The sequence below is a fragment of the Malus sylvestris genome, chromosome 12, assembly GCF_916048215.2.
Source record: "Malus sylvestris chromosome 12, drMalSylv7.2, whole genome shotgun sequence".
Classification (NCBI taxonomy): domain Eukaryota; kingdom Viridiplantae; phylum Streptophyta; class Magnoliopsida; order Rosales; family Rosaceae; genus Malus; species Malus sylvestris.
In genome coordinates, this window is record NC_062271.1 from 24179543 (window position 1) to 24192659 (window position 13117).

Here is a 13117-nt window from a genome sequence, read left to right on the forward strand (position 1 = left end):
TGTGGTTCTAAGAGTGCTTAAAATGATGCATGTTTAATATGAAAGTGTAGTTGTGAGTGAATTAAATATCTTTGCCAGGTGATCAAACCAGAAGCCTATCGATAGGAATTTCATATCTGTCGATGAAAGGATATAAACCAATAATTCAAAGGATATGTTCCAAAAGTATCTTCTGTATCTGATGAGAAGTACCCTTTCGTCATGCAATTCTTCCATCAGTGCCCAGTTGATCCATCCCTTCCTTTGATTCCAGGAAATGCAAAACCCAAAGCCACAATGACTATAGCGGCACAATTAATGTCTATACCAAACGAATAACAATAATAAACAATTAACGTTACACACTTTTAAGAGTGCCTAGCACTAGTTATATATTAAAAAATGTCTCTCGTATGCACTTGAGCGCAAGCAGAGAGACTAGTTTCTTATTAAAGAAGGGGATTGTTTCTTTACTATTACCGAAGCTACTGAAAATTTTGTGAATTCATTTAGAATTTTCATTTATCTCCATATGTAGGTGGCACTCAGATGGTTATTACTTATTAGTTTTTTTTTTATTCAGGTGGTATTTGCGCATATAACTAACTAGGAGATCGATAGCAAATGTGCCATTTTTTTAAATAAAAAAATAAGCAGTATGTGACCAATCATAATAACAATTTAGAGTTTATTCATGTAACAGATCGGATCAAATTTGAATACATTCATTTAGTCCGTACATCATTTTTATTCTTATTTTTATTTATGTGGTAACTTTTTATTTGAGAAATGGTGTTAAATTCTTTACTAACAAGTACATGCGCAATATCCATTGTTACATTGGTCAGCGTTGCATCCAGGTGGGCATGTTGCCATGTACTCGCACTGCCAGTCCCAATAACAGAAGTGGTGGGGGTCATCATGTCGACGTCGACTTTCAACTCCAACTCCAGGACGAGAACCTGTTAAAAATTAAGAAAAAATAATTAATATCATCAAATAATTAAGCAGGATAGTCTAGTTAACTACTCTTAACTAGTTACTATTAAGAATTTATGAAAACATTACCTTTTCATACCAGTGACTGCTTCTGCCATGGACTTCTTGTTTGCACAGCCACAAACACATCGACCAGTTTTGCACATGTTGGCTGTGCACTCACCACACAAGCTTAGACAATCAACAGGGCGTTCACATTGCACTGATGCGTCCTTTATTGTGTCTCTTGCTTCAATTACTTTTGAAAAACCTACAGTAATCGATTAACATTTTCATCTTTAGATTATTCATTCAGTTTCTAACGGTTATGAGTTATTGTGGACGACAGTTTTTGATTAATAATAATAATAAATTAAAACTAAACTTTAGAAATAAATAAGGTAAGTAGTGATTTGGCCTGGTCAATATCACATTCTTCATCAATCTACTGCGTTTTGAGTTCGAACTCTCTCTTATCTTCATAGTTTAGATGAGTAAATTTTACAATTGTGTTGCCGAAACATAGAAATGCAACGTGAAAAGAAAGTGGCATACCAAAGGCAAAAACTAGAAGCGCCACCAAGAAAATCACTTTGGCTTTCTCCATTTGTTTCCCTAAGACTCAAAATATAACGCTTAATTAGATAGAATGTCGAGCATAGGATGAAAACTTAGGGATTTGTGTATCATATTTATAGCATAGTGTAGAGCAAACTCAATGGTGAGGAGGTTAAAGGGGAAGAAGATAAAGATAATTTATTCGTACGTAGGGGATTCTCTAAGCCTCAATTGATGGCCGTCATGCATGTTGCGTGCTTCAGTGCCCCAAACAAATTACACTCCAGATCACTCCACATTTTTTTTGCCTGTGAGTTTTAAAACAAATTACATTTCAATTACTTAGGCCTTTCTTTTTAGCTAATGACTTCGCCACGACAGTCTATCCTTTTGAGGATTGGAAAGACTTACAGAGGTATTTATAGCCTACATTAGTCTCTCACACTTGTACAGAACTCAGCCCCAGAGTTCACCTTGAATTGAAGTTGAACTCGAATGAAGGCTAAAAATACAAAAACTTTCTTTTTTGGTCAGCTTAAAAAATACAAAATATATGTGGATTATTGGCCCAAACTAGAGGTGCCAAATCAACTCATAAGGTCGTTAATGGGTACACATTAAGATTCATTTAATTTGATTTATCTTACACCATTATCACAACTACCAACCTTGCCTATATATTATTGTAATAACAAATTAAACGTGTCAGAACGGGTACTCATTAACAACTCAATAGGTTGATTTGACACCTCTAATCCAAATTTCATCATACTAAAACAAAACAATCATGAACCATGTGCCATAGATGAGTTTAGCACTAGCATATTCATACTCATACTTCCTTTCCCTTCGGAATAATCTTTCTTCTTGCCTTACAAACTCGTTTGTGTGGTCAATCAAGTCCTTTGAAGTCCACCTTGGTTGACGGCTTTGCCAAATCGGTTGTCAAGTCCTTTCCATGATGCAAACTTTGTGGCAAAAACAAAGTAGTGATTATAATCAGCTGCAGCAATCTGAGCTTCAGCAGCAGCAGCAAAGGCCTGAAATTGGTTACAATAGTGCACCACATCCTTTTCCATAATCGGGCCGTAATCATGATTATTTGGGAACTTTTGATGGAGTTGGCGTGGTAAACCGTAAAAGAAAAAGTTACCACAACCAACCTTCACAGTGAAAATGGACTGATTACAAACCCTAATTATTCTTCAATCACAGGTCATCGCTGATAGCCCACGGTGGGGTTTAAATAACCAGCCTGAGCTTTCCTGGGTTTATTGGATGGTTGAAGAATGTTTGATAGGATTTTTACCAGTAAAAGTATGGATAAAAACACTTAAAATACTTGCAAGAGTACACAGTTATCGTAGTATCAGCTCAATGTAAGCTCGTTTTCCATGGGAATTGAATTAATAATTTGTATTTAAACTAATCCTCAGCTAATTATTTGAAACAAAGTTTCGACAAGGTTGATTTTGAAATTTAAAATAACAAAAACGAATTTAACTAAAAACAATTAAATTGATCAACAAAGTAAAGAAAGCAAAATAAAACAGTTTGGAAAACAATTTAAACAGTAGGGTTCCGCCGTCACCATTATCAATCCTATGAAATTTTACTAATTATTTATGAATTTCCATATACATGCTTTGAAATTTTGAATGTTAGGTTTTCCTAATACATATTTTCCTCGTGATGTTCAAACAAAAACGTATATCTAACATGCAACCCGTCTGTGATGTTCAAATCAAATATAAACATGCAAGACTCATTAAGTTTTGTGAAAACCTTTTGAAAAACCATGCAACCCTTAAGCGTGTGATGTTCGTCTTAAGTGAACTTACAATTACTAATCACAAGAAGCCCTCCTCAATTTTAGGGTGATGTTTCAACAAAAAATTGCATCAAATTACTTGTCTAAATACCCTAATGGTCACGAATCACTAAGACAATTAGATAGTTTAATCATGATGATTAATGATTCAAAGCAAACATGTATCCATTCATAAGCAAATTAATAAATCACATATTCATGTTAAGGCTCGTGGCCTCTCCCTAGCAAAACAACTAGTGACACATAATCATAATAAAAACTAAAGAAAATATCATTAACTAGAAAAGTGATTGAAAACACGTAAAAAAGTTTGAAATTCTCCAGAATAATGTGTCTTCTCTCCAACCCTAATAATGGCTAAAAAGTTTTATTTATACTACTACAAAATAAAACTCTACCTAGATAAGGTCTTAGAATAAGACTAGGAAACTAAATAAATTAAAATAAATTAAGAAATATTATCCTAAATTGACTAGTAAAATTTGCTTAAAATCAGCCAAGTTTTGGACTCAAATCTGCTCCAAAATCAGCCCAAAAAGCTGGATTTAAAGCTTGGATTATGCTAAACACTTCTCTAGAAGGCCACGAACCCATTGGAAGTCATCTTGAGCTCAAAAAATCGCAATTAAGCAAAAAAAGTCACTTTCCAACAACTCTTCTTTATTTCATTGCCAGAAAATAATCGTAGAAAAATGTGAAACTTTGACACGAGCAAGTTGAGAAACTCACAAACATACTCTAATTGGAATCGCTAAAAAATTCCACCGTTTGACTACTTTTTGCTCAAGAGGAAGTCGAAAGTCCTACATTAAGAATATAAATCAAAGTATTACAATTCTCACAAAATAACTAATAAATTAATACCAAGATAAGAGTAAAATATATAATATAATATCGATTCATCAATATTCATACTAAATGGTATAAATTTTTACTCTTTTAGTAATTTTCAAGTACCAATGCCTAGGGGTAGAAAAAACTACCGAAAATCCTAAACCGTACCAAAAAAATCCTAAAGCCAAACCGAAAATCCTGAAAATTTCGGTAGGGAAATCGGTATCACAATCTGACTTTTTTGGTAATACCAAACCGAACCGAAGTTAAAATATATATAGTTTTAACTATTACAGGCCGTTGGATTGGTTGAGAATTAATCACAGCCGTTCATTCAAAATGAAACCTTCTCTCAGTCTCAACTTCACTTTCAGACTATACTGAAACTGTCTGCCCGACCCCAAACCCACCTCAACCTCCACTCTTTCACTCTCTCCCCCTTACCTTCACACTACATCCAGTGTTCCATTTTCTTTTTGCATTTGACAACATCCTCTGCATTCGATAATCAATACAGCCACATCTGCTTCCTTCTACTTCTCTCTTCATTAAGGTAATCTTCTTGTCTTCATCAGGTAATCTTGATGTGGTAAAGTCTGTTTGTGGCTTCAATTCGTTTTTAATTTGGGCATTTGAATTCTAGGGTTTTGGATTTGGGGTTTTCAACTTCGTGTTATATTTTGTTTGAAATTTGGGTTTTTTAATCATATGGTTCTTCTATAATTCATTTATTTCCTCCTCGAAGCTAGCAGACCCGAGCTCCTTAGCCTCCTCCTCGAACTCTCTCTGTGAAATCGGGACTTGCAGCCAAGCACGGAGAGCCGATACAACATTATCATGCACTGATCTTTGATTTAGTGAGTGGAAACCATAATGGTTCATTTACCTTGATTTATGGTTGCTCTGCATCTTTGTAATGGACCTGAGATATAATATTTCTGTTTCTGGTGTATTCCTTCTGCACTGCTCGATGCATCGCATTCGTTTTGTGTCGAATAAAAAAGTTTGTTCTTCTAGATTAGGTTTTGTGAAATTTAGCAAATGGAACTGATATGGAGGTTGTTGAAACCTGTCGAAATGTGGGCATAGTTTTTGGGGTTAAGTTTATATTGATTTCGGGTTTTGTAAATTGATGATCTCACACTTTGTGTTTGATGAATAGCATTTCGAGCCGGCGGAAGTTGGAATGCTTGCTAGGTGCTTCTGTATACCTCTCGTATCTATTCGTGTGGGGAAGATCAACAAGCAAGGTACTCTTGTGTCCCACTGCTGCTAGGTAAACATCCGACTATCGATATCCATTGGTGCTTTGATTTGGTGTGTTTGTTTGTTTGAAATGTTGTTTGTAATTGATATTTTTCACTACTTTTGCTCGTTTAAATAGTTTGAACAAGAACCGTACAAAGTCAATCACTTAGAACAACTGATTGTCTTTGCGTTTGGATAGCTTTGCTGGGAATCTTTGGCTTTCGATTTAACTGTTGTTAGTAATATCCTGATGTTAGTACTGTCCGATGTTTCACAGTTAATCAAACATTTAATTTACTCCCGTTAGTTCAAATTTGTCCAATATTAATTGCGGAATGGATTTTGTTAATTGCAATAGGCGATTTTGTTACTTAATAATATAGGCAAGGATTTTGGTTTGATTATGTTAATTGCAAATGTCAATTGGGCTGACAATTTCAATATATAAGGTTAAATTTTAGCCCAAAAGTTCAATATGTTAAGTTTTAATCCAATAGCCCAAAAGGCCAAAAATATTTCGGGATTCCCTATTTGTTCCGAAATTCTGAAACTATTTCGAGATTCTCAAAAATTTGACTTAGGATCAATCTTGAAATTAGGATTGCCGATAACTTCGGTTTGGAAATTGGGACAAGAGTTTCGGTACCAGCCCTACCAATGCCATTTACATTCTAAGAAGGTTTCAATGAATGCTCTTTTTCTTGGTTGTTTATTTTCTTTCCATTTCTCCTTCATGTTCGTGGCTGTATTCTAGGGTTTCTTGGAAAGTGGAAGCACTCTGTTCTATAAGATAAAGATGTCAAACGAATTACCCTTAACATTATGATCCATATGATCCTCCTCATGGTTTTTAGGGTCTCTTTATATATAGAATCCTCAGTTCTCATTTACTAAGGAGCACTTCGCATGCATCATGTGTTTTCGCCCAACACGTGGGGACAGGATCGCCGTGTCTAGATGGAAAGATTGCATGTGTGTCTGGGGAGAGAAATTTGATTGGGGGAAGCCTAAGCACTTTCATAAGGAATGGGTGTAATATAGAAGAGATTCTCTCCTGCAACTAAAACATAATTTTAATGGCATCACTCGTTTAATAATATTTAACACGGTGTTTAAAATGTAAATCACTCGTCCAATGATCGCATATCACGTTGTGAATTGGTGAAAGGAAAGTATACGTCTCCTCCTTACGTATGTACAGCCTCTGATATACGTGGTCCTACCTGTCTGCGAGAGTGGCTAGTTAAGTTGCTATACAGAAAATTTTCTTGTTATTAGGATTACCAGTGCTTAGGGGGGTTCCAGATAGGGCTTCAGCCTCCTGTAATCCCTTCACGCGATGTAAGAAATGGATAAAATGCCAAAAGTTCCAATAAAGGGTAAAAACCCAATCTCTTGGGCAGCAGAAACTCACTCCGCGTTTTATTTCTTAATATTAATGGTAAATATCTCTAATTGGTGCTTAAGGCGGCCTCCTTCATTTATTTTTGGTTCATTGGCGAACAAGACAAGTTCAAACATTGTAAGAGAAATCATTCTGACAAACAGTTATTATAGACCTACGTGGAAAGCTTTTGACAGAAAAAGAAAGTGAGATGCAGGCTCGGCTGCCATTCCAAGGCTTTTATGCTACCGTTCAGGCCTTATTTAAGATAGGAGAATGAGGTTAAAACCGTCTTTTGCCTACAACGAGTAGCAGACTCTGGTTTCAATGCACGTGTGGAAGCCTGACTGAAGTTCCCACCCTACTTCCACTCAAAACGAGCATGTGACACTTGTTGAGAATGAGTCCCACATTGATGGGAGGAGAGACTTTGTATGGGCTTATAGGAGGTTGGGCTTCTCCCTATATTGCCAATTGATTTTATGGTGGAACCTCAATTTTCTTCATGGTATTAGAGTAGGTTGTCTCACGTGCAAAGCCAAATGGCCACCCGCGCTCCATGTCACCCCATTGTGTTGTCCACATGTTAGGCTTGAAAATTCGCCACACGTGAGGGGCCGTGTTGAGAATAAGTCACACAATGATAGGAGGAGAGACCTTGCATGGGCTTATAAGAGGTTTGACTTTTCACCGTATTGCCAATTAGTTTTATGGTGTAACCCCAACTTTCTTCATTTCTAAAGGACATTCATACTTGTAGTTCCACTTTTTCTTTTTGCTATAACAGGAAGACCTGTGAAATCAGAGCCTCAGCCCCTACCATTTTTTTCATGAAATGAAAGCTGACTAGCAATCGCTTGTTTTTCTTATTAGCATGGATTGGATGTTAATAATGAAAGGTAGAACATCTATTAGAATGGGGAGTTCCTATTGATTTCCCCCGGTTGCCAGACCCTTTAACAATTTACTATGTGAGGTCTTGAGTGAGAATCATAATTTCCCCATAGAAGTTCCTATTGGTTCTATTGATTATTGATTCGACTAGAAGGACTCCTAGCACCAAACTTGTATGAAAGTGCTTCTATCATCACATAATTAGCAAGAAATGGGTGTTGGAACAAGTCTTCTTAGAATTCTTAGTTAGAGCATCCTCTTTTTCTACAACAGCGGGAAAGCGATGCATTCGTCTTGGCGAACTTAAAACAAAAAATACATGTCGATGAAAATAATTCAGTTCCATCTTAGGTTGTACCTTATACAGGCTAGTTTGCCACTATCAAAGTTATAGTCAAGATTTGGTTTTCTTTTCATCAAGAACACGATAAGAGCATCCATTTCACAAAAACCTGCAGACCCCATATCCTGCCACTTTAGCACCTTGTGATTTTTGAGAAAGATCATTACGATGGTTAGCAAATCTCAATTACAAAGATTTTACTACACTACTTATAACTTTTCACCGAAGACGAAAGAATAATCTCACTATGTTTTCACGCATCTCTTGATTTTTACCATCAGTCGTCGACTACTCTATGGCTAGTCGTCTACGATTATGACTCGCAGGCTCACATACCCTACACGGCTAATGCTATCATAATTCGGCTCACCTCATTATGAGTGACGACCATGGAAGAAAAAATAGATAATATCGGCGATATTTCGCCGATATTATTGGTTTTTTGTTTTACCGATATTTTAATAGGTATCCAAAATATTTTCGTCAAAATATCGCGATATTTTGGTTTCTCGACAGTCACAACCTCGCCGGAGAATCGGAATAACTCCGAGAAAGAACGAAACCTGCAACCAAACGGAACAAAATCATCACTATCTTTCAACAAAAATCACCACTTTATACCAAATCAGTGACAAAATTACACTAATCCGAGAAGCAAGGGCTTGAATTCGAGCAAGATCTGGAAGAAAACAGTAGAAGCTAAGAAATCGAGTACCTCACCGGCAGTTACAGTGCTAAAGATCATCATCTTTGGAAGGCCGCGGATCGTACGGAGCTGAGAGATCAATGAGCAAGCATTTCACAGATCGTATTCGATTAGCGGCTGAAAGAGAGGAGAGAGAGAGAGCAGAGGGAGACGCGGACGAGGAGGATTGTGCCGATGGGGACGACGGATGAGAGGTAGAGGTCGCGGCCCGCGGGACATGGTGACGGGCTCGACGAGGAGTAAGGCGAGGGAGGAGCAGAGGGAGACGCGGACGAGGAGGATCGCGCCGATGGGGACGACGGAGGAGAGGTAGAGGTCGCGGGACATGGTGACGGGCTCGACGAGGAGGAATGCCAGGGAGGAGCAGAGGGAGACGCAGTGGAGAGATGGATCGAGAGATGATGTCTGTGTGTGTGTGGGAAAACTGGAGAAGGGAGAAGGGAAAGGAGAAGACTCAGAAGAAGAGAGAAGAAAAGGAGAAGACTCAGAAGTTCAGAACTCGGAAGAGAGAGAAGGAAGGATCGAGAGACTGAGCTCAGTCTCTGTGTGCATGTGTGGTGTGGGGGGTCTCGAAGTGCGTGTGTGGTGGCGTGTCACTCACTCTCTGACTTGCTCTCTGTGTGTGTGGTGGCGTGTGAGATTAAATGCTATATTTGTGGACAACGATCAAATGCTAAAGATTAAACAAACATAATATGTTCTACTGCTTAGTAAAAAAAGCTACAAACCCTTTGCTTATCAACAAAAAAAGACAAGTTCTTGCACTAGATATACTTTCAAATTACGTTGAGTAGCAACCTGATATATGTATTCAGACGAATTATAAAACAATTGACACACTCCTGGCTTCCAAAATTCAATTCTTTTACTTTATATAAACTTGAAAAAACATAATCGGCATCCAAATTAAAGTTTAGTCTTATTCAACGTATTGATTTTCAATCGTTAATTGATATACTATAATTTGGAACTTCAACGCCTAGACGCATGCTTATGTGTAAGAAATTTAAAATGTCAAATTCGGCACATTATTCTTCATCATTTTATTCACTTCCTTTTTTTTTTAATATCCTAAATAAAACCTCTCAATATTGTACTAATTAATTATATATAAATGATTATGGTGTGTTTAAACTTCTTTCATTAATTACTACATATTTTCTACACTCACAATGTTTGCCAGCTCGCTATATAATCCACTTAAATCAGTTAAATCCATCATGCAATGCATTTTCTTCCAATTTTTTGTGATAAACTAATAGATAATTGACTAAATAAACATCCTGCAAAGTTTCATTAAAAATTTCCAAGTTTTTCTTACAATTTCCATGGTTTCCATGTAATTTTTATCGATATCGATATTATCCCGATATTTCCATCGATATTTCCGTGTTTTCAGACTACCGATATTTCTGATATTACTAATATTTTCTTCCTTGGTAACGACTTATATTGGATGTTAAGCTTTCATAATCTAATGATGGAACTGCACTAAATGTACAAACTCATATGGAAGGCGGCTAACGTTTCTGTAGGATTGTTGACTTCTTGGCCCTATGATGTATCAACATAAACTACACAAGTCATCAAAGTTTTCACAAAATAAATGCAAGTTTCTTCTTTTTATCAGTGGATTGTCATGCAGAAAGCTTCGTTTTCAAAGAGTATTAATCAAACATCTCTGGTACTGTTCATTTTAATGAAAAATCATATTTTTACATTAAAAAGTCAATCATAATAATATTCATTTACAACATATTTTTGTTATTTTCGTTAAAACTCAATGTTTTCATGTCATCTCCATTAATTTTCTTATGTTTTTATTTGGTTGATCATAATAATTTGCTGTACTATACTAGTGTAGATGTGACATTATATTGTGGCATTAAACACTCTCCACCTACCACCTTGTTGGGGGTGTATGTTCATATGTAGAAAGTACTAAAGAAAGGGACCATTTGATCACAAAGAAAAATCTTTCTTGCGCTAAAGCTTGTTTATATGAAAATATTCAATTTCAGAAAAACTAAATCATAGTCAATGCTAATCAGTTTATAAGATTATAATTATTCAACATTTTCACAAGACAAAGTGTATAAACTCATTGAAATTACATTTAGAATTTCATGGAAAATACTACAAAATCCTGCCAATTTTTATGGAGGCAGGAGGTGTAAGCAAGCACATATTCCAATTGCTTTCGTTGCTGCTATACTTGTGTCAGTGCCTCAGCTGTCGCTAAAAGGCTCGAACTCCTTTCACACCTAAATGGAAGAGCTCAAGCTTCAACTAAAAGTCTAGGGTTTGAAACATCGAAGAATATTTACGACATTTCAGAAGAGTTTCCTTGTTCTTCAAGCAGTAGCATTGCAAGTCCACAGATTTCCCCATATATTTTCATAAGAAATCTCAATACATTCATCAATGGTCTGGTGCACTAGCATGTCCAGAATCCGCCCTTCAAATTCCTCGCAGATTTCTTCGAAACCTTCGAACCCGACCGCATTCTTGGCCACCCAATTTGATTCTTTCAAATCCTCCTCTATCCAATTTTGGATTTTGGAAGCCAGCAGCTCTGCGTAGTCTCTGGTTTCCTCCTCCTTAATCGGCTCAAAATCTTTCCTTTTAGCTACGTTCACTTCTGATCTGTCACTAAATGGAGCTTTTGGCGACGGTTTCAACTTAGAGTTCAAATCCATGGGAATTGAATATCCTATAAGAAAAATTAACCCACAAAAATGAATTTAGAATAAATTGGTTATACAACGTGCTAAATTGCAATCAAAATTGAGGAAACAAAAGCAGACATGCGCTTAGTTAAGTTGATCAACTGTATGCTCATTCTACGTTCGGTTTCGAATCTATTTTTTTTTTATAATTTAAAGATTAGAGTAATTAGAATATTCGTTGTAACATGAAAAGCAAAATTTGAGGAAACAAAACAAACCTGATAACCAAGCTTCATGCTCGATCAAAATGTCATCAATGCCAAGAACAGAAGCAACACTTGTATCATTCTCTGAGGAACCATGAAAATCTGCAGCCACTTTTTCCTTTTCTGCTTCAATTTTTTGCTTTCTCTTCTTGATTCTTGGTTCCACCACAACTTTCTTCTTCTGGGTTGTCTTCTTCATTGCAATATTTTCTCTCTCCCCCTTCAAATTTGCACCACCATTTTTAGAACCCTTTGAAGATTTGGCACCAAAATCCCTTCTGGGCTCATCTTTTAACCTACAAATGTTCTTGTTTTGCTTTATCATTACTATTTTCTCCTTCTTCTTCTCCTTCATAATCTCACCACTCTCTCTGTTTTTCTCCTTGTTCTTGTTCCTCTGTTCCTTCTTCCCCTGCCTCAACTCCCCAAAACTCAACTCGGATTTCTTCACCTTCGACCCAACTTCCTTCGATTTCTCACCCACATTGTCCAAATACACAACCACAAAATCATGGCTGCTCTTCTGACGATTCATTAACTCCGGGACTTCGCGAAAAGAGACCGAGGTTCGAACCCTTCGATGCTGGTGATTCTGATGATCATTCGAGTCGAAATCCATCAAGTAATCTGCAAAACTCAGTGACCTACTCCGACTGACCAAGTCCGGGCCTCTTGAAACCCAATTTGTTTCCGGCAACGAGTCCAAACCCATCAGCCTTGCCACGATTCCAGGCGTGACAGAAGCTGAAGACTGAATTTTGGGATCAGGGTTTTGTTTTCTGGGGGGTTTTGCGAGCTGGGTTGTGTTAGAATCTGAAATTTGGTCTGATGGATGAGTCGGAACGCTTCCATTGCACAAAAGCCTGCGCAGGATGATATTGAAGCAGCCGGAGTTCTGATGAACTGAGTTGCTACTCATGACTGTAAATTTGTAGAGAGAGAGTTTAAGCTGTGTTTTAGGAGTGAGAGAGAGAGGGGTTTTTGGGTGATTGGTGCTGGTTGCTTATCAAGGAAGGATTGAAGACTTTGGTCGTTGAGTTCACATTAGGAACTAGAAATATAGAGAAGATGGGAAAACTGGTGTTCAGACGCGCACTGTGGTCGCGTAAAGAATGTATTAGTTTAACACTTGACCTTTCAACGTGTTGCTGTCAGCCATGGAGAATTATAGTGGATTATTATTTAGGAATTTTAAAGAGAAGCTTTCGGTAGTTAACAAAAAATTAAATTTTTACATTAAAAAATTAATCATGATGCTATTCATTTTACCTTTTATTTTGTCCTTATCGTTAAAACTCAAAGTTTTCAAGTCATTTTCATTAGTTTTCCTTATTATTTAAGGAAATGAATCTTTCGGATCTCTTCTATCTAATACTCCTCATCAAACAATTCAAACTTTTGAAATTTGATCTAACGGCTAAAAACAC

The 13117-nt window shown here is 36.8% G+C and overlaps 2 protein-coding genes and 1 long non-coding RNA gene across 4 annotated transcripts; 1 reads left to right on the top strand and 2 right to left on the bottom strand.

Annotated features, from left to right (window-relative positions):
- Nucleotides 1-650: 650 nt before the first annotated feature.
- Nucleotides 651-1627, bottom strand: LOC126593679 (uncharacterized). The gene is made up of 3 exons (XM_050259784.1): nucleotides 1513-1627; nucleotides 1058-1228; nucleotides 651-941 (listed from the first exon to the last, which is right to left on the bottom strand). The coding sequence occupies exons 1-3, from the start codon at nucleotides 1562-1564 to the stop codon at nucleotides 787-789; spliced, it is 378 nt and encodes a 125-aa protein (XP_050115741.1). The 5' UTR covers nucleotides 1565-1627; the 3' UTR covers nucleotides 651-786.
- A 2918-nt stretch (nucleotides 1628-4545) lies between these two features.
- Nucleotides 4546-5741, top strand: LOC126593681 (uncharacterized). Of its 2 annotated transcripts, none has more exons than XR_007613013.1 (3): nucleotides 4546-4733; nucleotides 4926-5037; nucleotides 5343-5741. It is a non-coding gene; the product is annotated as an uncharacterized LOC126593681 (long non-coding RNA). The 2 variants fall into 2 exon arrangements; XR_007613014.1 differs by having other exon boundaries at nucleotides 4547-4733; nucleotides 4933-5037.
- A 5048-nt stretch (nucleotides 5742-10789) lies between these two features.
- LOC126593677 (uncharacterized) lies at nucleotides 10790-12744 on the bottom strand. The gene is made up of 2 exons (XM_050259782.1): nucleotides 11703-12744; nucleotides 10790-11468 (listed from the first exon to the last, which is right to left on the bottom strand). The coding sequence occupies exons 1-2, from the start codon at nucleotides 12607-12609 to the stop codon at nucleotides 11110-11112; spliced, it is 1266 nt and encodes a 421-aa protein (XP_050115739.1). The 5' UTR covers nucleotides 12610-12744; the 3' UTR covers nucleotides 10790-11109.
- Between the last annotated feature and the right edge of the window lie 373 nt (nucleotides 12745-13117).

Coding starts and splice junctions, on each gene's coding strand:
- LOC126593679 (XM_050259784.1), bottom strand. CDS start 1,564: ATGGAGAAAGCCAAAGTGATTTTCTTGGTGGCGCTTCTAGTTTTTGCC. Junction 1,229..1,512: donor GCTTCTAGTTTTTGCCTTTG/GTATGCCACTTT, acceptor CGATTACTGTAG/GTTTTTCAAAAGTAATTGAA. Junction 942..1,057: donor CATGGCAGAAGCAGTCACTG/GTATGAAAAGGT, acceptor AATTTTTAACAG/GTTCTCGTCCTGGAGTTGGA.
- LOC126593677 (XM_050259782.1), bottom strand. CDS start 12,609: ATGAGTAGCAACTCAGTTCATCAGAACTCCGGCTGCTTCAATATCATC. Junction 11,469..11,702: donor GCATGAAGCTTGGTTATCAG/GTTTGTTTTGTT, acceptor TTTTTCTTATAG/GATATTCAATTCCCATGGAT.